General features: G+C 50.5%; 2 protein-coding genes across 2 annotated transcripts in view; one reads left to right on the top strand and one right to left on the bottom strand.

Annotated features, from left to right (window-relative positions):
• cdh6 (cadherin 6) overlaps positions 1-19,039 on the top strand; it is a 29,262-nt gene extending 10,223 nt beyond the window's left edge. The window contains exons 2-12 of the mRNA XM_037279361.1: positions 6,830-7,188; positions 9,549-9,843; positions 10,455-10,574; positions 12,002-12,169; positions 12,536-12,723; positions 13,297-13,550; positions 15,101-15,237; positions 15,393-15,508; positions 15,849-15,966; positions 16,041-16,292; positions 16,832-19,039. Of these exons, the coding sequence (XP_037135256.1) occupies positions 6,955-7,188; positions 9,549-9,843; positions 10,455-10,574; positions 12,002-12,169; positions 12,536-12,723; positions 13,297-13,550; positions 15,101-15,237; positions 15,393-15,508; positions 15,849-15,966; positions 16,041-16,292; positions 16,832-17,334 (2,385 nt within the window). The 5' untranslated portion in view covers positions 6,830-6,954 and the 3' untranslated portion in view covers positions 17,335-19,039. The remainder of the gene's footprint in view (positions 1-6,829; positions 7,189-9,548; positions 9,844-10,454; positions 10,575-12,001; positions 12,170-12,535; positions 12,724-13,296; positions 13,551-15,100; positions 15,238-15,392; positions 15,509-15,848; positions 15,967-16,040; positions 16,293-16,831) is intronic.
• Positions 19,040-19,238: 199 nt separating this feature from the next.
• Positions 19,239-25,966, bottom strand: part of drosha (drosha ribonuclease III) — a 43,158-nt gene continuing 36,430 nt past the window's right edge. Inside the window, exons 27-32 of the mRNA XM_037279360.1 lie at positions 25,351-25,492; positions 24,386-24,468; positions 23,192-23,295; positions 22,253-22,345; positions 21,715-21,761; positions 19,239-19,557 (exon numbers count right to left, since the gene is read on the bottom strand). Coding sequence (XP_037135255.1) covers positions 19,427-19,557; positions 21,715-21,761; positions 22,253-22,345; positions 23,192-23,295; positions 24,386-24,468; positions 25,351-25,492 — 600 coding nt within the window. The 3' untranslated portion in view covers positions 19,239-19,426. The remainder of the gene's footprint in view (positions 19,558-21,714; positions 21,762-22,252; positions 22,346-23,191; positions 23,296-24,385; positions 24,469-25,350; positions 25,493-25,966) is intronic.

Here is a 25,966-nt window from a genome sequence, read left to right as displayed (position 1 = left end):
TTTGCAAACAATCGGCAATTCAGCATCCCGGAGAAAAGGCGAGCGCGGCCATCAGAGAAGCCAAGCCAAGCGTGCGCCTCGTCGCCGCTCGGGAATCAAAGGCAAACGGCGATCAATCGGCCTTCTTTGTTCATTAGCCGTTCACTCCCGTGGGGGTCGGCGAGGTGGCGATAAAAGCAAAACAGCCCATCACAGGCCTCATTTGGTCCAGCGGGCGACGCCCCCGGGGGGGCTATAAAACGAGGTAAATAAAGGTGAATCAACCACAAGGTTGAAGAAGCGCAAATGCTGACGGATGTTGATCATTCTGCTTTGGGTGTGTTTTTAAAAGAATCACATGCCTCAGCCAATCAGAAGCGAGAACAAATCACAATAGCAGAATTTGTACAAAACATGACAATGCTTGCCTCACGTCCAACTAAACGGCCACGAGAGGAACTTTTGGCTAATGTCAACATTTGTATGCAAATCTTGTTTGCTTTCTACAGCACCGTCATTGTTATTTATGGTTGTGTGCTTATGACTGGCAGACATTTTATGGAAGGGGGGGACACAATTGTCAACTGGTGTTTACTATGATGACGAGGAAACGGCTAGCAGATGCAAATATGAGGAAGAGCAAAAAAAAAAAATCTGTTTGTGCGGGCGGCACGTGCGTCGTCGGCTGGCCGGCCGGCCGGTGACAAACGACTTCCCGAGCACCTGCTCGCCTCGCTGCTGGCGCGCAGTTTGGGAGAAATTTGCTCCAATTTAAGAGGCGTAAAAAGGCCCCACGTGAGGTCGTTAATAACGCAAAAAACAGGCGCTCCCGACTGTCAGCGCCTTGTTTTATGGAGGCGGCGGCGTAAAGGTCGTTACTCTCCGTCGAGGGGGGAACTCTTTCCTCTGTGCGCTGGTTTTATTGCGGCCGTATTTTAGCCGGCCGCGGCTTTGTTTTAGCGTCATGTATTATTTAGCGTTGTGCGACAATTGTGTTTTCTCGCCATTGACCCTCTGCTACACTTAACGTGCACTCTCATGAATACATAAGCCTCCTTGCCTTTGGCTCCACCCCGGTAACCGTGGCGACTGACGTGAGAACAGAAGTCCACTTTGTGCGGGGTCAAAGCCCCTCCCCTTCCTGAGCGTGGCGTGATGTCATCTTAATTGTCCTGAATGGCAACAAATCATCCTTAAGAGTCGCATGCAGATCCCCAAATGGACGCCTTTGCATTCAAACGTCTCGTTTATTGATTTGCATCGAGCGAGCGGGCGTCGGGACTGGCTGGTGAGCGCAAAGACCACAGCGGGGGAAGCAGGAAGCCAGTACACCCCCCCCCCCGGACACCTCCCACCTTTGTCAGGCCGTCATGTGCAAGCTGGTGGTGAACTCCAGAAGATAAAAACGCCTTTGATGTAAACAGACGGCCTCTATTCATTCAGCGGCCATGTCGTCTGTGTCTCTATGACAGTTTGAACAGGAACTGAAGTTTTTCAGACTGTTGTGTTTTCATCCACACAGGAAGGCCAAGATTCGAAATCTATAGGGGGGGGCGGGGGAGTGCTTCTTGTGGCTTGATCAGTCGGCACCGTTTCCACCTAAGGAAGAAGACAAGAGGCGAGCTGCAGCCAACGCCGCATAAAATGAAGGGTGACTAGGGCAGGCCTCTGCGGCTTCCAAAGTGGGCCACTCGGCTACTGCGTCGGATGCGAGGAGGGAAAGAAAAGGAGGCAAAATTGGGGGCTCTGGTGGACTTGGCCCAGATTGTGTGATTCATTCCACTTATTTGTTATGCGGCGGCCAGAGTCAGAGAGGAGCGAGTCGGCGGCTGCAAACATATTCACCCCCATGGCTCGCTAACTGGCATGTGGCAGGATGAGCGCATGAGGCAAATACAGTAGCAGTCAGCCATTATTGATGTCTGTGCTGTTTCCAAAAAAATAAAAACACAGCAAGAGAAGGTTCAACAAAAGGCCATTTGAGGTTTTATCTACATTTTCAACATGACGAAAGCCTCCTAAGGTGTCTTAATGAGGCCATTTTGCCAGCGTTAATTCTTCTCCGTGTATTCAGTATGCTTGCAATGTCTCCGACTTTTGCTTTCATTTATCTTCATTTTTGCAGCCTGATTCGTGTTGTCCGACTTTCCCGCTTGATATCGTCAACATTTGTCGGCGGCCCGGCGGGATGGCAAGTGATCGATATGCGACGATGCCTTCATACATCACATTAAAAAAACGGCGTTGGCGTTGTTGCGCCAAAGCGTCGGGGAGTCTAGACGGCGCTGCAATCGATCAATACCTATTGATGAGGTTCCCTGGGAGTTATTTCTGTTTGCATAGCAAGAGGAGCGCAGATGATGAAACTGAGAGAGTCTTGTCGTTGTGATAAATTAACGACTGATGCGCGACAAACTAACTTACATGCTTTAGCATCCTTCTCTGCAGATTGTAAAACAGCTTTGGAAGTATTTTTCCTGCCCCGCCCCCAAACCTATATGTGAGCTCGATACAAGTATACAAACGGGTCAAAGTTGACCCAAAGGGTCCATCCAGTATGGAGGTCTTAAGACCCTCCCCCTGTTGAACTGTGCCCCCCCACACACACACACACCTCTCTTCCTTCCCCTCTTTTCTTACCTCCATCGCGCTGGCTCGCCCACCTGGCTGACATTCTCCTGCCTCACTTTTAATTGCACCCCCGGGGCTGCGGCGAGGTAGCCTCGGCTCGCCGGGCGCCATAGGGTGCTTCGCCATGTCGCTCACGTCGCTCGTTAGAGGAGAAATACAAATTCAGAGGAAGTGTCAGGCAACAAAGACAGGGAACCAAGTGCAGCACGATCCTTTAATGGTGAGAGGGAAAACGGGGATGTAGAACGAGCAAGTAGTCAGGGCAGGCGGCGATCTGGAGCGTGGTCGAAGGTCAGGCAAGTAGTCGGCTACAAAGTTTGGTCCGGGGACAAAAAGGCAGCAGTATCACGTGCAGGGTAATCAGACGAACTGACAACTACTGGCAGAACACAGAGAGGTTAAATAGGGAACCTAACGAGCTGTAGCAGGTGCTGGCAATTCCATGAGTCGGGCTAGGCTGGAAGTCAGGTGACGTGGGGACGTGACAGGAAGGCCGGCCGGGGAATGGTGGGGGGTGTTCTGGGAGGCAGATAGACGCTTCCCAATGTAAAGCGGCCCCATTAACGGCGTGTATTGATGAACGCGTTTGTCTGCGTGGTGGCGGCGGCGACCGCATTCGATAAAACCGATCGTCACCTTTAATGGCTAATTGTTGCGATTGTAAATGTGCAGGCGGGTCGCTGAGCGTCATCAGGGTGCGAATTGTCAGCAGACACATTCGTCTTGCTTACGAGCGAGCGTGAAGGCTAGGGTCTTATTGCTCGTCAGCCCGCGACACGCAATTTCGAGCAATTTGCTTTTTTCGTTTTCATTTTTTTACGCAATTAGGCGGCACATGATGAGGTCGCTGTTTCTGCCCGGGCCGAGAAAATAAAGGGCGCCCGGTGTAAACAGCCAGAATATGACGACGCCGTCATGTTCTATTAGGCGCCTTCATTATGACGAGCGCGGGAAGTCGACACCTGTGACGCCGTTCCGAAATGGTGACGGAGGTCAGGGGAACGCGCTGATGCTCGCTTTTGCTTTCCCGCAAGACCGTTAAAGACTTCAACGATAATAATGATCACTATTCATTGAAAGGCCACTTTAGGATCGAGCCGATGCTCTTGCATTCAAGTGGAAGTAAAAGCCAAAGAGGGGAAGTGGTGCGTTAAAAAGGCTCTCTCACACAGCTTTTTTTTTCTTCTGATTAAAAGCAGAGCGTATTCTGCAACTCTTTATCCTTGGTTGTCATAGCGATGTCAGCTCAATTGATTGCTGACACAATCAATCTTTAGACGGCCTCACGGTCAAATTCGGCCAGAAGAGGTTATCTGCTTGTCCCAATACTTTTTGCTCCACATTTTCTACACTTCCTGTAGGTGTCCCAATACAAATGCACAAATATAGCATGGCAGGCGTTTTGTCCTCGCCACCGGCTGTGAGATTTTTATTTTATTTTTTATTTGACGTGGCAAAATAAAGCTTTCGCTGACTTCTTCCCGGTCCCGGTCGAGAGAATTATGGGGGCAGGAATACGGCCTGCGGGCTTTGACAAATGTGGTCAAGAGGCGAGGGTTCCTCGGGGACTGCGGCGCAGGCATTAGCTTCTCGCCGGTGACATTATGAAGAAATCCATGGAAAAAGGCGGACGCGCCGTTGCCGACCCAAAGCTTTGTGAGCCACCCCCGGGGACGCGCTGGTATTTTCCAGCCAGTCCAAGCCTACAGCTAATCAATAGCTCGCCGTCCCATGTGCTCCGAGCTGCCGTCAATTAAGTCAATTCATAAAGTCCGGCGCGGGAGTGCAGGAGGAAAATTGCGACGGAATTGCTTTTGTTCCTGTCGCTTACTTTGAATTTCCTTTCCGGTCATTTTAGCTTGAGAGTGACCCAAGATTTTTGTCCACCTCCACTTTTGGTGTCCCAGTGCAGTGTCAATTCAATTATGGTAATTCATCAAGTAGCCAAAGTGGAGAGCGAGCGGAGTCAGTCCCTCCACGGGCATTATTAGACGACCAGCTCACTTCCACCTGCTTCCGTCACTGACCCCGAGCTCCTCTCCTTCCTTTTTTTAAAATTTTTTTTTATTTCCCGCAGTGGCCGCTGATCCCAGCAGAGGACACATGCAAAGCGAGTGGCTTTCAGAGCCAAGCAGAGCCGTCATGCATATCAGCTTTGGCCTGTGCAAGCAAAGAAGGCGGTTGGGGGGGAGTAAAAGGAGAGGGAGGACATGCTAGAAAGTGCAAGCTTCAATTTGCCTCATAAGGGGAAATGAGGGCACGGTGGCCTGGCGGAGACAGTAATGGATGGACCCGCGTCCCCGTCGGACTGCTGACGCTGCTCTGACAGGACGGCGTCCCCTTCAGGAGCTCATCTGCCGTCACAAACTTCCTTCAACGCTCACGTTGGGAGTCTGACCGCTAATATGGCCGTTCAAATATTCGGGGGACTCTGGTTAGGTGTGGCGTTGGGCTAACATTTCATTTACAATTTTTCTCTGTCCAGCTCTTTACAGCATATACCGTATTTTCCGGACTATAAGGTGCACCTAAAAACCTAAAATTTTCTCAAAAGCCGACAGTGCGCCTTATAGTCCGGTGCGCCTTATATAGGGTCCAAATTCCTAAATTTAAACCGGCCCGAAGCATTGTGTCATGAAATCAATCATAAGTGGCCCGCTGAAGACTATGAATCATGAATCAAAAAGACTATGGATTATTATTTTGTGATTATAAAGTAATTTGTTGCGTCTGAAGTTGGGAATAAAAAAGATAAAATGGAGAATGATTTGATTTGGATTAAAAATCTGACATGATGTATTAATGGTGCGCCTTATAGTCCGGTGCGCCTTATATAAGGACAAAGTTTTAAAATGGGCCATTCGTTGAAGGTGCGCCTTATAGTCCGGTGCGCCTTATAGTCCGGAAAATACGGCACTTGATTTATGCTTGTGGTCCACAGTTTCTTCTGTTTTGTTTTTTTTCTTTTGAGGGAATTCAAAAAGAAAACCCATCAACCTTTGGGGAAATATCTGGCAACACAACCCCAAACGCAGCAAAGTGTTGTCATCATTTTTGGTTCGTCAGCTCAATTTGTGGCACCTGGACGAAGCCCGGCGCTTCCTATTTACAAACATTCCGCTATTCTTTTTTTGTTGCTGCTCCTACAAGTGGTGACTTTTAAACAAGGAAAATTTGCGCTGCAATGACATCATCACGCCTGCCCCCTCCTGGGCCGCCACCTCTCCTCGCCCTGTTTTTCTTGCTCCATTTCCCGCCTTCCCTGCGGAGTCTCGGGCTGCAGGTCAGGCTACTTCATTCGTGTCCGAAGATTTCAATTCCTCGTTTCCCAGCATGCACCACACCACACCGCCACTACCCCCCCCCCTTCTAAACTGAGAAATAGAATGAACAAAAGGCCTCTCCACAGCCGACTTCTTTCTCTTCCTTGCATCTTGCGCCAGTTCCTTTGGCCGCCCACGTGGCCTCTCCCTCGTGTGTCTTCCAGTGGTCATTCTGCACAACAAAGTGAGATGTTTACCACAGATACAGCCCCCCAGCCGCCCCCCCGCCCCCCGAAAAGCGCCCGCCACTCCATGATGTGATGATTCCCAGACTCAACGCAGATCAAGTGCGGAGGCATCCATGTACAAGCGCGTGTGGGTTTTCGAATCTGCTGTTATCACCGCAGGCCTGTCCATCAAAGCGCCAATACGTGAATACATGGCGAGTCCCACAAGTGTCCGTCAATGTTGTTGAAAATGATGACAATAAACACAATCCTGATAGTTATTCCTCATGTATTTTCAGCACAACAAATGGATTCATATTTTAGAATGAATGATAATAATAACACTTTAAAACAGGGGTGTCAAACTCGTTTTTTTCGCGGGCCGCATTGTAGTCATAGCTTCTTTCGGAGGGCCATTATGACTGTCAACCCAAATAAATGTATAAGCACATCAGATTATATACAGTAAAAGCGACAAAACGGCGGGCCACATAAAATGATGTGGCGGGCCGTGTCTGGCCCCCAGGCCTTGAGTTTGACACCTGTGCTTTAAAAGGTCAAATTTACCCCAGAATTAAAAAAATTTCCAAGGGCTAACAAATGAAGTATCTTATTTTATTCAAGGCCAGACCCTTTAAAGACTGTACATCTGCGTGAATGGCTTCTTTATTATTGATTGATCGCAACACGCTTGACTGCTTTGTCTGAAATTCCTCTTCCTGATTCTAGGTGCGGGCGAGGGCTCACTTCCTGCTTGCAATTAAGCATGACGACGGACACGTCACTCTGACCCGAAGACCAACAGGGACAAAGCGCTAAGGGAGGAAGGACTGAGGACCCAAGGCCTGGTCGCCATGGAGACGCTGTGCATATTGATAACGCTGTGGGCAGCCGCCCAGCTGGGCGGAGTGCCGGTCGCGGGACTGAGGCCGGCGCGAAGGACGGCGGCGGGACATAAGATGTCGGCGGGCTTGACGGGCCAGGACGCCAACGGGGTCCCGCTCAGGCGCTCCAAGCGAGGATGGATGTGGAATCAGTTCTTCCTGCTGGAGGAGTACACTGGCAACGACATGCAGTATGTCGGCAAGGTAAGACAAATATGACGGCTTCTTTGGGGAGGAGGAAAACAGCTCTACCGCCCTCTGCTGGCAACAGAAATTGGCGTCCAAGCGCCGAACGTGGCTCGCTTATGTTCTGTATCGAGTTGAAAAAAGACGACAAATGCGAAAGAGGCCAAGACGGTAATGCCGATTGTTTGGCGGTTGTTTTGGTGCGTCCCGAGAGAATCGCCTCCTAATCCGTTTGACGGCGACAAGGTCAGGCCGACGGGAGAAAAGCGCTTTTGTGCGTGCCTCTGAATGGACTCGACTACTTTGCATTCCGCCGGCACGGTCGGACTCAGGATAGACTCCACGCAGCAAATGAGACGAGGCCAACCGTGACTTTGAACGAGCCTCGGAAAGGATTACATCGCCCAAGACGCATCGCGTCCAAAAAAGGCCTCCAAGGAAACAAAGCTCGACTCAAAAGCGGCGCGGCGCTCGCCGCACGGCCTATTTTGGCAAAGACGGAGAACAGAGAAAAAAATCCGGCAAGGGTTAAATTAGGATATAAACAATGGTTGGGGTTCTTCATTGGGGTTTCGAACCACAGTTAGGGTTTGAATCTAGGGTTAGGGTTTGAAACTAGGGCTTTCAAACTAATCCTGCCGCATCATCCGACGGCGTTGCCGCCCGCAGCCGCTCATTAGCAGGCCAGCCGCACGTTGGCCTCGCGGGGCCTCGTCTTCCTGTCACCGGGGGGAAAGAATGTTTGTTTCTTTCATTATGGGGCCGCCGCACCAAGGGGCAAGCGTGTGCTTGCGCGCGGCGTACACACGCACACACGCGTAACGGCCCGTGGCGGAGTGCCCGTGTTTGTGCTGCGCTATCATATCTCATCAAGTATTTACAGCCCCTGATAGGCCCCCGCGGCTCGCCGGCCGGCCGAGCGGACCTTGCGTGGTGCCGGGCTGGCGGGGGTGAGGCCTGTGGTGGGCGGGGCCAGAGACGCTATCGGGCTAACGCGTAGTGCCTGACCCATTCATCAGCAGGCCCGTTCTATTGACCATTTTAAAAAACAATCGTAAGAGACAGACAGTTTTTTGCCATCCGCTTATAGTATGCCCGTGGATGAAAGCGTTGCACGACTCAGCGGCCGAAGCAAAGACGTCAATGTCTTGTGACTGCCCAAAGCCAGCGTGCGTGTGCATGGAGCGGGGTGGCCGAGTACCAGCTGCTCATCTTGGCAAGCGAGATGGTGCAGGCCAGGCCCTCTGACTACTTTATGACCACCCGCAGCAGCCTCAACATCTTCCATCCATCCATCCATCCATCCATCCATCCATCCATCCATCCATCTTACAGTATATTGTCATAGTGGGGTGCTGTTACCTAACGAATGTTCGAAAACATGCTCATCATGAGAGAATAGGTGGGGGGAGGGGGGAGTCAACGGGGGACACGGAGGGCGCTCGCTTGTAATAACGCTCATCTCCTTTGCAGCACAAGGAAGATGAGGATTCACGACCCCCGTGAGCCGACGTGATATTAATATCATAATGAAGATCAGACGCGCTTGAACTTGCCGTCATCAAAATGCACATTCGGTGACGCCAGCGAGCGAGCTGGGCCAAAGGTTTGGGAAACCGGGCCCTGAATTTTTTTTTGTTCCGGGTTCCGACTGTGGTTACGTGAACTCATCTCGCTTCACCAGAACAAGCCTTCCGTTGCACCTCGTTTCCTTTTTTTCCGACATCAGCACACATTGCTCACTCCATTTGTGAGCGAGGTGACCATCTGGCCACTCTAAGGCCACAGGCCAGTTCTCCACGAGGCCTGTGAGGCTAACTGGCTAATTGCCCTGAGCCCCACCCCCCCCAACTGGTCCTTTCTCGCGCCATCTTTCCGGCCGGCATGGCTGAGCACCGCCTACATCGATCGGCCGCTAACATTTGCTCCCCAAACAAAGACGGCTGCCGCACAGAACGCAAGGGCTCAATGCCACTTGACATTCTCGCAACACACTTCTGAAATTTTCGAACAAAATCGGACACCATCCTTGAGAAACATTTTTGCCTGACCCGTAACGCGCTTGCACAGCTGTGCCACTCGAATTGTATTTTCAATCGGAATTGATCGGATGTTGGCCGCGGCGACCTTGCGAACGCGGCCGCATTGATTTGCGTGCCGCTTCTTTTGGCCGAGCGGGGCATCGAGGGGATCGATGGAGCAGCCGGTGCAGAGGGGGGGCCCGACGTTCGTTTGAGTCTCGCTCGTTTGAACTTAGAAGAGCGCGTCGGGGCGGAGCCAAGCTTTCAAAGTAGGCCTTCAAATTAGAGGTCAGGATTTCAACGCAAAAACGGCGGAGTTTGCGGGAAGTGGTGACGGCGCTACGCTCTCGTTCTCAGCTCCACTCGGACTCGGACCGCGAGGACGGCAGCGTGCGCTACGTGCTGACAGGCGAGGGCGCCGGCACGCTCTTCAGGATCGATGAGGATTCGGGCGACATCCACGCCACCAAGCGTCTGGACCGCGAGGAGAAGGCCTACTACATGCTCCACGCCAAGGCCGTGGACCGTTTCACCAACGAGGCCCTGGAGGGCGAGTCCGACTTCATCATCAAGATCCATGACATCAACGACAACGAGCCGCGCTTCACCAAAGACCCCTACGTCGCCAGGGTGCCCGAGATGGCCGACATCGGTAAGGAAATGTGCATCTTTGCATTTTTAAGTGCTGGACCAAGATAGCCTAACTCATACATGTATATACTTCCCACACCTTGCGTCCATTTTGTCATTTCAAATGACGCGAGCTCATTCGCTTGCTAGCATCTCGCCTGATGGATTGAACGCTTGCACTTTCAACAAATGAGCCAAGATGTCGGCGCTCATGCGTGCTTCTGTTTTTGAACTTCTCACCCATTAAATGTTTCCCCTCAATTAATTTAGCGCCGTGCGTAATGAGGCAACACGGTGGCGCCACGCGGGAGCTAGCACTTGGCTAGCGGGGCCCTCGCGGGGACTTCGATCTCGTTGCAATCGTAGAAACTGTCAATAGCATACCAACACAATATAAGAGTGAAATTTCTCATTCAGGACATAAAACATTGTAGTCAAATCCATCATATTCACCAGAGACGCGATTTATGTGCACATAGTATATTTTGCTAGTCGAACAGTTTTTTTCCGACTATCCAATCAGAGGATGGAGAAATGGCGATGTCAAGGAGGGTAAGCGAGCTGGGCCCGCATGGACAAATGTCAAATGTGATCGTTTTGTTTGACGCCACGTGGTTTTGATTCATCCCGCAGGCACTCCCGTCATCCAGGTGACAGCGCTGGACGCAGACGACGCCACCTACGGGAACAGTGCCAAGGTGGTCTACAGCATCCTAGAGGGGCAGCCCTACTTCTCGGTGGACCCCGAAAGCGGTCTGTAGCTTCTCATGACTTGGATTTAGAAAATGACCATGTAGAGTAATTTAAATTATATATATATATATATATATATATATATATATATATATATATATAATAAAAGAAATTAAAAACTAATAATAATAATAATAAAAGAAATCAGAAACCCTAGCCCTAACCCTATCATAAATAATAATAAAATTAAATAAAAAGTACAAATTTAAAATAAATACATAGATAATATATAAGATATAAACAAATCATGAAATTAAAAACAATAAATAAATAAACATAACAAAACAATTGAAAAATAATATAGAAATGAAAATAAAAAAACAAATAATAAAATAATAAATAAATAATAAACAATGACAGGAATATAAAAATTCAGAAATCAAGTGGCTGTCATGTTCCTTGAGGCGGAAGCAAAACGGCATCTGAGGGTTAGGATTAAGGTTAGGATTAGGTCATGCTGGAGATTTGAAGCATGCAAACACACACACACACATACACACACGAATGAAACGTAGCCGCTTGCTTCATTTAATCATTTGTGTGCGCTTGGATCCCATCCTGATGATCAAACAAAAGGACTGGAATAAAAAAAAATTAAAAAAAGGGGGGAGCTATTTGCAGATTAGCGACCGGATTAGCATTAATATGTTTTAGGCCACATGTGACGTATAAACCAACATGAACCACACACATGGATGTGCATGCACACTGTGTTCAAAGATGGATGACATCATACAACACAAACAAGCAGCACAACTGCGGCCGGATTTGGCCACTCCTCAGCTCTCATACGCAAACCAGTTTTAAAGCAAACGCTTTCCACACGCCCACATTTGCTTTACTGGATGGGGAATCGAAACAAAATCGACATTCCTTTATTTATTGACTTCTTTCTTTCCCTGTCATGACAACATGATAACAAGCTATCATCTCAGTGTCGCGCATTCAGGTCACGTTTGCTGAACTCGGAAGCTTTTTTTGATTTTTGTCAAATAAAGGCGTGACAATAAAAAGTAATTAGCGATCCGAAATCTTAATTTGTGGGAACGATCCGCATAACGAGGCGCATCGATCACTCGGCGACGACCCCTGAATTACAGGCCCTCGCCGGCGTCTGGGCGACTTCATTACGCAGCGCATAAATCTCCCGGCTGAAACGTCGTTAATTCGGGATGACTATTTTGAGGTGCGCGCTGGGATGTTTGATGCGCCGGAAAGGAAGTTCATTATCTTTACGATGACTCTTTCGAAATTGACGGCGGGGGCCGAGCAACAACAAGCTCCTGACTTTATGTACGCTTTCTTATTTTGCTCTTAATCAGGAGGGCTGCGGGATATGGCTACAAGCCTGATTTTACGTACAAAACTTTCTTTGCAAATGAAACAAAGTATTGTATTGTTATTTATTTTTATTTTTTTTGTGGTAGGCATGATCAAGACGGCACTGCCGGGCATGGACCGGGAGGTGAAGGACAAGTACCAAGTGGTGATCCAGGGCAAAGACATGGCCGGACAGAACGGCGGCCTCTCGGGCACCACCACGGTCAGCATCACCCTGGCCGACGTCAACGACAACCCGCCGCGCTTCACCAAGAGTGAGTTCCGATATCGACTGCAAACACCCGGACGGCCATCAGCTGCGCTTTATGATTGCGCCGGTACTGCTGTTGGTTTACGCGGTTGACAGGCGGCCATCGATTTGAGCACAAACGCTTCCTGTAAAAGTCCAAATAAAAGAAGAATCAATCCACATGTTGGGACAAAATTGATTGTGCGGCAAAGATCAATCTTAGCGTCTTACAAGGCTAGCCGAGATGATGATGGTGCCGAAAGTGGCGCGAACCTCCGTTGTCCAAAAATACATAAGTTAGTCAAGCACCAACCCGGATGAGAAAATTGAATCATAATAATCAACGAGTACTAATGGTGAATATGGAAAACATTTTTTTCCTTTCTGTCAGCCCTCTACGAGTTCAAGGCGCCCGAGTCGACCGCGGTGGGCTCAGCGGTGGGCGTGATCCACGCCGTAGACAAAGACATCGGCGAGAATGCCGAAATGGACTACCGCATCATCGGGAGCGACGGGCCCGGGATGTTCGACATTGTGACCAATCGCACCACGCAGGAGGGCGTCATCGTGCTCAGGAAGGTGAGCCACACTTTCTTGGCTGATCAAGACCAAACATGGTTGCGCATTTTTGTTGATAATTTGCTTAATAATAATGACATGATTTGTGTTGTTCTTGAATAAATGATCTGCGGCCATTTATGTAAGGCATGCAGTCGGTTGCATTTGTCTTCTTTTGCGGACGTGAGAGCACCGTGACATAATTGCCCTCTGTTGCCATGGCGACACTGCGGGCAGAGCATGCTCGCGTGTGTCCCTGCACCTCAACCCGCTAATTAAACTAGTTGGTGGAGTGGGAATAAGTCCCATCTGGACCTTGAAAGATGCCAAATAAAGGGCGTGCCAAGAGTGCCTGCAGTTACCTCCACCAGGAAGCTTGTGTTTACATCTGTTTGTCACATGGATTTGGAAGGGAATTCAGAAAGAAAGACATTTGTGCATATTTCCCGTTGAGAGAATGAAGTCAGATTAAGGGGCTCAAAGAACGGTCCGTGATATTCAGTTCAACTCATCCAGCATTTATTGGGATTTATTGATCTCTGATGGATTCCTCTTAAGACGTCAGCTAACCTTGTTTTTTGTTTTTTTTCCTAGCCACTGGACTTTGAGCGCAAACGTCAATTCAGCCTCCGCGTTCAGGTGGAGAACCTCCACGTCAATCCTCGCTTCTTCTCCATGGGACCCTTCCGGGACGAAGCGTCCATCAAAGTAACGGTGGAAGACGTGGACGAGCCGCCCGTCTTTGAGCGCCCCAGCTACTTGATGGAGGTCCGCGAGGACGCCGCCCCCAACACAATTATCGGAAGCGTCAGCGCCTCCGACCCGGACGGCAAGCAGAGTCCTATCAGGTAGCCCCTCAATTCCTACGTCATCATAGAAAACGCAAGTTGGAGAGCATAAACGCAACTAAGTCAAAATAAGTCGAATGTGCTTCCATTCGCTCGCAGGATTTTTTGTAAATCCAACCTCAACGCTGCCTCCGCAGTTACATGGAGGTACTGCAATATTTGGCTCAGGTCCGTAAATTTCTTAGAGACACAGAAGATGGCCGTGTGCACGTCTCTATGCATAATTTAATTGAGAAGTGTGACTGAACCCTCGAGGGGAAATTTCATCAAATAATTCAATAAAAATTCAATGAATCAGTGAGTCATTAAAATGAAAAGTGCGCCCAAATAAAGGCTTCAGAAGGACACGACTGACTTAGAGTTCACTGACTTCAGGAAATAGTGGAGAAGGAGGGGGGGGGGGCTGCACTCGGCAATCTTCACCTCGGCTTTTTCTTTTTTATGATGCACTGAGGGAGTTGGCTCTCAAGGTTGAAGTTCTCACACTTTATTGCAAGTGTCAAATAGGATATGATTCTCTTTTATCGGCCATCATCAGCAGGCTAGCTGGCCCGTGGCATTTGGGTGGGGGGGGCGGGTCTGGGCCTGCGACGCTTGGGGAGGGGACGGCTGCCTGGCGCAGAGGACCTTATCTTTATTACGAGGATGACGAGCGAGGCTTAAGAAACCACACTCGTCTCCCACTTTGAAAAATTTCACTTTTGCTTCTTTAGAGTCGTTTTCTTTATCGGCTCGCTCGCACTGGTGTCACAGAGTTGGCTTCTGTTTCATCATTCGCACTTGAACAAAGCTATCACGCTGACCTTTTGCACCGCTCAGCTCACTAACATGTTGCTTGGGGGATGAATAGATAGGACATAGCACATACGATTTCAATTCAAGCATCCATCCATCTTATTCTCTAACTGCTATATATATATTTTTTTAATTCGGAGGCCCATTTTCCCTCCCAAAATTAAAATGATAGAAATAAGTGGACTGCATAACTAACCCGTTGGTGTGTGCGTGTGCGTTTCCAGCCGCTCGGTAATTGAAGCATCCCGTTTGGAATTTGCAAGCGTTTAAGCGGCGGAGGCAGCAAAGTGTTGATGAAGTCTTTTGCGCAGCTCCACTTAAACTTGTAAAAAGCAATTTGCGCCCTGTTCAACAAACATGGCCTCTCCTTTCAAAGATGACTCCATGCAAACAAAGTCTCTCGTTTTTTTTTTTTTTTTCCCTTTGTATTCTCGCTTCTCCGCTCGGAAATCGGCAGGGAGAAAAGAAAAGGCAAGGTTGTGTGAATCACGTTTAAAGGGGACATCATATGGGACAAAGGGACTTTGGAATATCTTATATATATAAAAATGTTAAGGTGGCAGGGTGAAAAGTAGTTAGCATGTTTAACTCACAGTTCAGAGGTTCAAGGTTGGAATCTGTGCTCCGCCGTTGACTGGCAACTGACTTCATGACAACGTCGGCTGTCCTCGACTCCAGCTCGTGCTGAAAAAAAAAAATTGAATTCTCAAAAAAAACTTCAGTTTCTTACTTTTCTAACTGGCTTTCTGCGGCAGGTACGCAATCGACCGGTTCACCGACTTGGACCGCGTGTTCGGCGTGCACGCCGTCAACGGCTCCGTGTTCCTCCTTCGGGAGCTGGACCGTGAGGAGAACGCCTGGCACAACATCTCAGTCATCGCCTCCGAGTTCAGTGAGTAGGACCTCCAGAAAGACTCAATGATTAAATGAGACGAGGCCACTATTGCCGATACTTCGGCATATGGTGGGAATTCAACGTAAAATGCCGCGCGGCAGGCTCGTGCCACAGTATAAAACGTCCTCCCAACAAGTTTGTGCATTTGGCAGACCACCTGTATCAGATGAGCCGCGTGTCGATCCGAGTTCTGGACGTCAACGACAACGCGCCCACCTTCGCCACCAACTATGAGACGTTTGTGTGCGAGAACGCCAAAGCTAACCAGGTGGGTACGCTGCCCTCGCCGTCGTCACGGTTACGCATACACACTTTGGTGAGGTTTGGAGTCAGTGTGACAGTGTGATATTGTAGCGTGGAAACATAAGCATGACTTGGTCGTAACGTTTTCTCAGACTTTTTGCAGACATCATTGAGGATGCAAATAAGTTGCAGTTGGCACTGCTTAAGAGGAGGATACAAAGAATTATATATAAATAGCATCATTAGAATATAACTAAACAGAGCGATTTGAGAAAATACAGAGAAGATCATTAAGAAAAGAAGAGGCCCCAAGGTTGATCCCTGAGGGACACCCATATTCTTACCCATGTTCATTGTGGTTCCAGAGAATCCAGACGGTGAGCGCCAAAGATCCGGACGAGCCAGTAGGAGGACATCGTTTTTTCTTCAGTCTGCCCCAGGAAGCTAGCGGCAAGGCCAACTTCTCAGTCCGCGACAATAAAGGTAGGCCGCCATCCATCTTCTCTTATTTCGCGAAAAGAGCTCGTTGTAGTAGTCGCAAACTTGCGTGTTTTCAGACAACACGGCGTGGATCCTGACGCGAAGGAACAGCTACAGCAGCCTACTGAAGAGCGTCTACCACGTGCCAGTGGTCATCTCGGACAACGGGTACCCCGTGCAGAGCAGCACCAACACGCTGACGGTGCGCGTGTGCACGTGCGACCGCGAAGGCAATATGAAGCTGTGCAACGCCGAGGCACTCACGGCAAGGGCCGGGCTCAGCACCGGGGCGCTGGTGGCCATCTTGCTCTGCGTCATGATCCTGCTTAGTGAGTACACAGCACACTTGGTTCAATGCTGACCGCATCCACAAAAGGCAAAGTTTTAAAAAAAAAAAAGCGAAGTCAGAGTCTTGTGAGAATTATAATTGATCTATTTTTAAGTCAATCTTTTTCCAAGAGTAATCGTGGGTGGGATTAACATTAACTATAAATTAAGAGTAGAAACAAAAAATAAAAAGATTAGTGCACACCCACATGGTGTTCTCATGAGCAATCAAGATTTAAGCGCAGCAGCTTTTTTTTTTTCTTAAAAAAAAAAAAACATCATAAATATTGATAGCGTGTGCAGTAGTTGAGCAGAACTAAGATGTTCCGTGTTTGACTCGTACTCATCAGAGGAGCGCTTTGTTCAATCGTGATGTTGCAGCAGCGGCAGCCTGACAAATCCATAATGCATCCTGGCGCTCGCTTGCTCGCTGTACAAAGTCCTCAAACATCAGTGAGCGCTCACCAGAGTCGCCACATCAACAAGCCAAGCGTCCTGCGGGACTGCCAGCCGCTCTGAGTTTGTTCTGTTGTGCCCGCAGTGATCGTGGTACTGTTTGCCGCCTTGAGGAGGCAACGCAAGAAGGAGCCTCTGATCATCTCCAAAGAGGACGTGCGGGATAACGTGGTCAGCTACAACGACGAGGGTGGCGGCGAGGAGGACACGCAGGCCTTCGACATCGGCACGCTGCGCAACCCGGAGGCCATCGAGGACGGCAAGCAGAGGCGGGACATCGTGCCCGAGACCTACTACCCGCCCGTGCGCCGGCCCGCGCCTCCCCCGGCGCGGGACAACAACGGCGACGTGCGGGACTTCATCAACCAGAAGATCCAGGACAACGACGTGGACCCCACGGCGCCGCCTTACGACTCGCTGGCCACGTACGCCTACGAAGGCAACGGCTCGGTGGCCGAATCGCTCAGCTCGCTGGAGTCGGCCACTACCGAGGGCGAGCAGGACTACAACTACCTGAGCGAGTGGGGCCCGCGTTTTAAGAAACTGGCCGACATGTACGGCGCCGACGACAGCGACCGGGATTCCTAACGACGTGTCGCCGCGTTCCGTGGCGGGAGGATGTACGGGCGAAGCCTTTGGAGCCTTGTGTGTCCCGTCCAGTGTTAGGACAGGGGTGTCCAAACTGCGGGCTGAGGGCTGTTTGATTTGCAAACGCGGCTTGAAAAATTCTTCTTTTACGAGAGACCGATCTTGCGTTGCTTCTGAATGTGAAGATGAGAGGGGTCTGATCTATTCTCGCCCCCAAATCCTGAAAAATCACATTCAGCAGAAAGCTGTGACATGGCACAAATTGCTTGATGGAATAGTCTTAGCGTGTTGGATAATGTCAAAGTGCTCTGGCATTCTTGGATTTTTCTGCCCTCCATAGAAACAGTTTGGACACCCCTGTGTTAGGGTCACGCCCGCATATATCTACCGCTGTTTTTTTGTTGTTTTTGTCGTGCGGCTGCCTGCGACAGACGCTGTGCGATGGCGTCCTTTTCAGTGTTTCCGCGCCGAACTCCCGCTGCATATATTGTGATCTTCTGCTTGTGTACGTTACGAGACAACACACTGTACAGCCACTTCCTACATTTTGGTCATCTCACAGCGCCCCCTAGCCTTTAGGAGCGGCGCTGTCATCACGCTTGAAAGGCGCCGAGTTGCGGTCCACTTTGTCACGACTAGCGGGCGACTAAAGCCAAGAAAATGTTTTTTCCTCAATGTCATCGACGGAGGTGGAAAAATTCTGCTTTGTTGAATGGAGGCATCTGCACTCTTGTTGGTTGCTGAACTTTAATTCAAAAGGCTTCTCCTTTTAATCATGGTGTTAGTACAGTGGTTCTCAAATTCTTGATGACAAGTACCAGCTCCACAAAACACTTGAATCCCACCATCAAGATTTGAAAACAAGCAGTGAGGACAAAGATGATTTCCCAGGGGACACACCCACCAAAGATATAAATAGAAGGACTCTCAAAATGAAGAAGCCTTTTGGATTAAAGGTTGAAACGTCTTCAACAACCAAGAGGTTGTCGCCATTCAACTTGTGCAGATGATGGAGAATCAAGTCGCTTTCACAGACTTGATCTGATCTTTCCTGAGGACGAGCCAGATCGTCCACCGAGGAAGCGGTCCAGATTCTGATGATGGACCTTGTAGACCTTGTTTTTGGTCCAAAAAAAAGACCACCAACGACCCAGTCGTGTGGCAGGCACCGAGTCCTGACTGCAGCTTTCGTTTCCTTCAGCCTTTTTCCACAAAACGCTCGTCAATGAGCCTTTTAACCTTGGGTGTCGACAGCTAACAAGGAGCTGAAAGAGACTCCTCAGCTCATAGTAGCAAGTTAACCGAAAAAAAAAGTGACCGCCTTAAAGAGACGGTACGATCCAAGCAGATGACGGAAGAAAGAAAACTGCGAGAATGAAGCAGACACGCGCGCTACTTTAGCATTAGCCACGCGGCCAAGCGACACACAGTGGGCGTTTTGTTACGTGGAGTGTTAAGCACGTGGTCATTTGGGTCCCCCCCTCCCCCCTCCCGATGCAAACGCGGCGCCATCAAGTAGACGTGTGCTTGTCGATGTGTAGACGCCGTTGGGCCGTTGGTGACAACCGTGGTGGAGTCTCTGTGAGCGTAGAAAATGTGTCGGGAGGGCTCGCCGTACCCCGGCGGGCCTCCGTCAATTCTGCTTTGTACGTGACATTTTGTACTGGATATTTATATGACACGATTAAATATCTTCAAAAGCTGCCTCCTCTGCTTACGTCGAAGCGATCGGGACGTTTAAGCTCTAGTTGAAATACTTATAGGTGGAAAAACAATAAGGTGAGTCACAAGAGGTCACATTTTTTGGGAATCGGAGATGCGAGTCAGCTTTCCGAAGACTTCTTGTCGGCCATTTGATGGCCTGTTAAACTCTCGGCAGCAGTCAACTTGAATTATTGACTTGATTTGCAGACATCTTCATTATCATTCGATTTATTTACGTCCACATTCAAGCTTAAAAACATTTTGTTTGGGTGTGGTGGCTGCGCTCGCTCCTGCTGAGCAAAAACGGCATTAGGCTGAAAAAGCAGTGTCCGTGTCTTTTTGGGTTTCTCACAGATTTGGGCGCCAAAACAAACACGGCCCGGGCGCCTCACTTCCTGCCGGCGTGGGGCTCGTCGGCGTCCTTCTCCTGGCGCTCGCGCTGGCGTCTCATCTCCTTCAGCTCCTGCCGGTACTTGCGCTCGATGAAGCGCTTCTGATGGGCCATCTGCGGGAAGTTATCTGCCGCGGCGAGAGAGAACAGAGACGAGGGTGACCGAGAGGAACGTGCCAAAAAGAAAAAAAAAAATCAGAAAGAGCTGTTAAGCGGCGCTCTCACTTTGGTCCAGTGAGCAAAAAGATTGGAGGCGGCGCCGCCACCTTGTTCTTTGCTTATTAATGACGGCGCCGTGAAATTAGACGAGCTTGTTTGGTGTCAGACATCATTAATTAACAAGGGAAGACTTCTTCATTCGCCGCATGATGTCGTCATGCCAGCTGCGCGTGCGTTTCGTGCTCTTGAAGAGGACCAACGATTTTCCATCCAAATCGATGACCACGTGTGAAGGTGAAACTCGGCTGAGCTTTTTTTTTTTTTGGCCGACCGACGACAACTCACGTGAGCGTCGAGGAAATAAGTCCGCACGGACAAATAGGCCACACGGCAAGTCTGGAAATGAGACTCTAAAGCTGGGCCTAAGAACGCCGAGGTACCATGCTGCCCCCACTAGCTTGATAGCTGATAAAAACAAATAATGGCCGTACTTCATTCCCGAGACGATAAACGCGTGTGGGCAAGAAACGAGAAAAGCTCCGTCTTTCTCCACTAGCGCTGCCGCAAGCCAAAGACACGCAGGGCAAAAGCACGGCAAGCACAACGCAGGGATTGACTTCCACGGCAGAGGGCAAACAAAGAGCGATCCTCCGTATTCGGCGGTGCCGGCCTTACATCAGCCGCTTTCATCTGCAGATTAGGAGCTTGGCTGCCAACGCGCCTACCTCGGGGCTGACACGGAGACGCCGCCGCCCCTTTTGCGTCCGTCACCGCATTGTCGGGAAATGAGCGGGCGAGCCGTGAACCGCAGCGGCTTAAGCATCTCGTGTGATTTTCACGGCATCTTAAGTCGGAGAGAGCCCGAGGGTCTCGTCGCGATCGGGCGCCAACGCCTTCGCCTGATGCCAGAATAGCTCGCCGCTCTTGGCGCGGTGTGCCGCTCGTCGCTTCGCCTACAAGTCCGCTCTTTGTTGTTTTCGCAGCCGTCGCCTATTTTGAGGCTCGCCGCTCTCGGCGGGCCTTCGGAGCTCTCCGCCCGCCCGGCCTTCCGCCTCCGTTTGTTTGCGCTCACGTTGCTGTCGGCCCGGTTAACATTTAATTCCGCCCTGACGGGTGCGGGCAGCATACGTCAAAACACGGTCCGTCAAAGTACGAGACATGGATCGGAGGGCGCCACCGGTGGACCGGCTGAGCGCGCGCACACGCACGAAAATAGAGAAAGGCCCGTTTAATGAGCCCGCAGCTGTCGGCCTCTTCTTCATCCCCGTCTTCTACCTTTGACACGGCCGCGGTGGCATATCCTGTCAGCCGGCGAAAAACTTGAGTCCGACTCAGACGGCTTAAATAAAACATGGAAATGAATCCTGATACGCCGAGCAGCCATGTTTGGGTCGATCCGGCGTGTAAGGTGAGGCGGACGTCGGCTCCCCCGGTGACAGCGAAACCTGTGTCCTTGATTAGAGACGCTTTCCTGACAAATGACGCCTCCAACAACACGAGCACACACAAACGATGCAGTAACATTGCGCAACAACACTCTTAGCAGGGTGGCTACTTCTGCTACTTCGGTGGTGTTGCTAAGTGATGAGCGCTAATATCACGCTGTCATGTTTAAGCGTGGCCACGTTGCCCGACTGAAAGGAACGCACGGCGTGAAGGGAGCGCAGGCAAACGGCATCAATCAAACGCGGCTTGAGGCCTCATTTAACAAGACAAATCCACTCAGACCTTGACCTCTATTTGGGCCGCGTGCACCGGCAGCTCATTAGCGACTCGCCGTGTTAATGATTCAAGCAAACAAAGATGAAACGTGTGACATCACATGTTTGTGCTTGCCGCGCTCCGTTAGGCAGGAAATCTTTTCGAGAGCGCGGATGGTCAAGTCGGTCCAGTGGTACAGTCCCGAAATCTTAGCCGTAAAGATGCATGCAGTAAAAGTCTCCAATTAATATCGGAATGCTTCCTGCACGATTGCAAGTGGAAAGTAAAAATGGCTTATCGCAAAAGAATTTACACTCCGTTGACTTTTGGGGAATATTGGAAAAACTTGACGGCCTAAACCGGCACTTTAAAAATGTCACACGCACTCAACAAAGGTGTGTGTGTGTGTGTGCCAAAAAACTCACATTTGTTAAGTGCGTCCATGGCAGCTCCCATTTCGGCCTGCTGGATGCTGCAAGAAGAAAACGGAAGGTGTTTAGCAGATTGTAAACAAGGTGCTTCTTCTTTGCTGGGGAAAAATGGCAGCAGGTCTCGAAAGGCTGATTTTGTGCATTTCCGGGAGCCCGGCGGAAAGACGAAGCCAAGTCGGGCCGGCTGCTCTCGCCATCTGCCCGCCGCTCCCGTTTCTCCATAACGCAATTTACGTCAAATCAATAATGAATCGATTCATTTTCATTGTGCATAACGTGTCTCCCCGCAGAATGGGGCCGACGAGGGCTTAATTGGCGTAATAAACGGCGGCGCTTACTCTGCGGCCCATTAGGAAGGAGACGGCGGAGGCGGGAAGGAGGAAGTCGGTTAGGGAGTAAGTCTCCGGTCCTCACCTTCAACCTCAGAGGCGGAGTTACGCAATCCTTCCCGCTTTCCAAGAGCACGGCTCTCGGCTTTGAAACGGGGCTCCAAACTAAGGCAAGCTAAGTCGCGGCGCTTGCACTGACTGACCTGGGTCCTTTTCCGCAGCCGATGCGCTCGCCCTTGAAGTAGACGGCCACGGTGTAGGTGCGCGCGTGCGACGGCCCCACCGTCTGCAGCGTCCTGAAGAAAAAAAAAAACACAAAGGCCAAAACGGGCACGGTCAGCCGAGCTCCGTTGTCGCACAACACAAAAGGTGTGAAGACGCCGGCGGGAGGAAAAAAGGAAAGAGTCGTCAGTTACGCTGCTGCTTCTTCTGCACGAAATAAACTCAGGCGATGTTTGAAATGTTAACATTTGCATAAACAGGCACCGCGCGGCTACCTGAATTATTCAGGCCTAATTGACTAATTGGAGGAGTGCGGGCAATCAATTTCGAATGCAACCTGGTTGCTTATGACACCCGCTCAATAATTCAAATGCCGCGTCAGCACAAAACTAGCCTCTATATTTGTTTCAAAGCTGCCTTAAAAGCACATTTTAAGTCCCGAATGTCGTTTTGCGGCCATAACGCTTGTTGGAAAGGGCGTTCACGACGAAGGCCGAAATCAAAGCTCGAAAGCCCCGACTTTGAAACCTCTTCAAATCCCTCTTTTTCAAATAAGGAACAAACTTGAGTCTCTCACAATGCTTTAAAACCCCAAGAGGCGAGTTTGAAAGCAGAACTTGGGAGCCTCGTAGCTGACGAAATGCAATTTGACGGAGCGAGCATAAACCGCGTTTGTCCATCACCATGGCAACAAATCGGCGCCGACAGCAGCGCTCAGAAAGCGTCGGTTTTGTCAAGCAACGCCTTGACCTTTTTCCCCCAAGGGATGGGAGGGGTGTTGTTTTATCAAAGCTACGGGGACCTTCATCATACAAAAGCCTTTTTGTACTTGTTTGACAGCTCCGTTTAAAAATAAAAAAATAAAAAGTTTTGTTGAATAATTCACTGAAGATTTTTTTGTGTGCTTTTTGAGGTCTTACTTGTAGAGCGGAATGTCGGGCTCCTTGCCCTCCGTCCTGAGCGTCAGGCAACACTGCTGCAGCTGCGACTTGGGGTCATTCCAGTCCTGGTTGAGAATAAACTCCTGCAAGACACCGGCACGAGGCCAGCAGGGCGAAAGCTTCATCACGGCGGCCTCGCTTTCCACACGCAAGAAATAACCAAGGCTTTTATTTCATTTCTGCCCCGCAACCGAGAGCGGGACAAATCGGCGACTACTTAAGACAAAAGCCAATCGGCGTCCAGAAATACGGAGGAAGCGGGCGGGAAGCTCCCAGGTGTGCCGCCCCGATCCATTTCCCTTCTCCAGGGGGGACTTCTAAAAGCTCTTCCATTAACAGCCCAGCCGAGCCGCCTTGTCATAAAAAGGCCGCAACTGTCTGCCGCTTTTCATTTCCCACAAAGAGTGCTTCTGCCGCCTGCCCTCTCGCTTTATCGCTCGCAACCTCTCAGACGTTGCCTCGGCGCACTTTGTTTCCCCTTTTCCTCCTCGCCACTTCCTGGTCTCTGGGGGCGGCACGTGGCAGATCGGACGACGTTGGCTCCGTGCGCAAGTGCGGGGAAAACGAAAAAGTCATTAAGAGGGCGGGCCCCTTCCTTGCGTCTCTCTTTCCGCCCAAATTGGATGAAACGCGCAACTTTTTCTCTCGGAAGTGGAAATGAGGCGACGGCGATGCGGAGCCGGCCTCGTCCAGAGTCCGGGATTCTCCTCCCTGGAGAAGCTCGCCGAGACGGCAATTAGGTCGGCGCATCAGACGGCGGCGGAGGTGTCACAGTCGGAGGCGGCCTCCGCCGGTGCTCATGCGTGACGCTCGGTCCCCAACGTCTGGGTTCCGGACAAAACGCGACGTGAGTAGCTGAAGATTTTCAACGTCCAGCTTATATCTTATTAATGTGACTTTGTCCAACGAAAGGGGGGCTCGTCTCGCACGGCACACCAAAGCACTCTTGTGAATCAATGGCGGGGAAGGCGACTAACAAGCCGATAGCAGAATGCCGACACCGTTGCGATCCCCGTCGAGAATGACTAAAATAGCGATCTGGGCGCCGCACGGAGCCTGTGCGTCAATGCTCGCGCCATTAGGCCAGCGCCATGAAGCCCCTCACCCAATTGGTCGCCCTCAGCGGCTCATTGATCAGGCGCCGGCGGTGGAAGGCTATCACGAGGCGCTCACCTTCAGTCGAGGGAAGAAGCAGACGTTCATGAAGGTGTGCACGAATTCCAGGTCCTTGTCGATGTAGAGTGCTGCGATGAAAGCTGCAAGAGAAGATGGCAAAGATGTTTCTTGCAGGGCTTTCGCTGCCAAAGATGGAAACTGCCGCCCCCGCCAAAGATGGTGGGATTCCGCTACCGGGGGGGGGAACAGAGCCACAAAGGACGGCTTGTCTTTGCTTTTGATGGGTGGAATGCAATTGTTGATAACGTCGGAGCAAGTTGAAGCGTTTCGATCGAAGTTCAAAGCGGAGTCAGATTGTACGGCCTACTTGAAAGGGAAGCTGCATTTAGCCATTAGAAGAAGGATGGGTAATATTTGAGGCGGGGCCGCGTGCACGCCGCTTTTTCCCAGCCGAGCGAGGTCTCCTTCCCGCTCGGCGGGAGATTCGTAGGTGTTTTGTTTGCATCCTTTCCCGCATGGCTGATAGCGACTTTCTCTCTGGCCGCACTTGCCCAGAGATTGCTTCTCAGCAGGGCGCTTGATGACGGCCTTTCTCCTCGCCTTTCGCAGGGACCGTGCGAGAACATCTATAATAAGCTCGGTACGGCATGATGAAAAAGTGTTTGCTGATGCGCCTGTATTTTATTCCCACTCCAAAGACAAAGTACTTTTAGACAGCGCGTCATTAGCGTGATTGCTCTTTTTGCGCAATTGTAAAGGAAAGCAAGACAACTAACAACGGCGTCGTCGACGTGACGCAAGTCTCACATGCGGTAAAAAATGAAACAACACTTCTCATCAGCGGCATAAATTGGGCACTTATTTGTCCGCGAATCACCCGCCGCATCTCCTTTATTGCGCCGGCCAAATCGTTTTGAGTGGAAAAAAAAATGGAGTAATGAATGCATCGAAGCCTTCCTTCCACACACAATGGAGAAAAGTTGTCGCTTGCAAACTGTGTGTGTCTGTGTGCGTGTACGTACACTCCAGCAAGTCGGCCAAGGTCTTGGTCCGGAGCGCCACGGGCCGCTTGGTTTTGTCGTTGGTGATGGCGAACTCTTGCATGCCCAGTTCCTCCGCCACTTTGGCCTGCGTGCGGTTGTTGACCAGCGAGCTGCGCAGAAGCTACCACAAAACACACGGGCGATTACGAGAAAGCAACTCTGGTCCAGTTTGGAGTTGCAAAATGCTCGCAGCGGACAACGTGGCGTTCTAAAGCAGCCCGGACGAATTTTCTGCCAACTTGGCCTTGGTGTCGACCGGCTCGGCTCCTGAATCGGGAAAGGTGCGCGAGCGGAAGAGTCGAACAACGCTTTGCGTGAAATAATTCATCACTGACAGAAATGGTAATCCACCATTAAATGTTTTGCATGGCTCTGGTAAATATTGCATGCTTGACTCGCGGCAGAGCGGACGGCGTCGTGTTCTGCCGTGTTGCGCGCCCCCAAAAGGAAAAAAAAAAAAAAACATGTTAAATATAGCTGCAAGATGCGTACACAAGAGGGAGGGGGGAGGGAGGGAAGGAGTGAGGGAGGGAGGGAGGTGGCGGGGGAGCAAAGAGAATGCGAGATGATGTCAAGCTCGCTCATTCTCTCTCCC

Source organism: Syngnathus acus, chromosome 20 (genome assembly GCF_901709675.1).
Source record: "Syngnathus acus chromosome 20, fSynAcu1.2, whole genome shotgun sequence".
NCBI lineage: Eukaryota > Metazoa > Chordata > Actinopteri > Syngnathiformes > Syngnathidae > Syngnathus > Syngnathus acus.
This window is presented reverse-complemented; position numbering and strand designations above follow the sequence as displayed.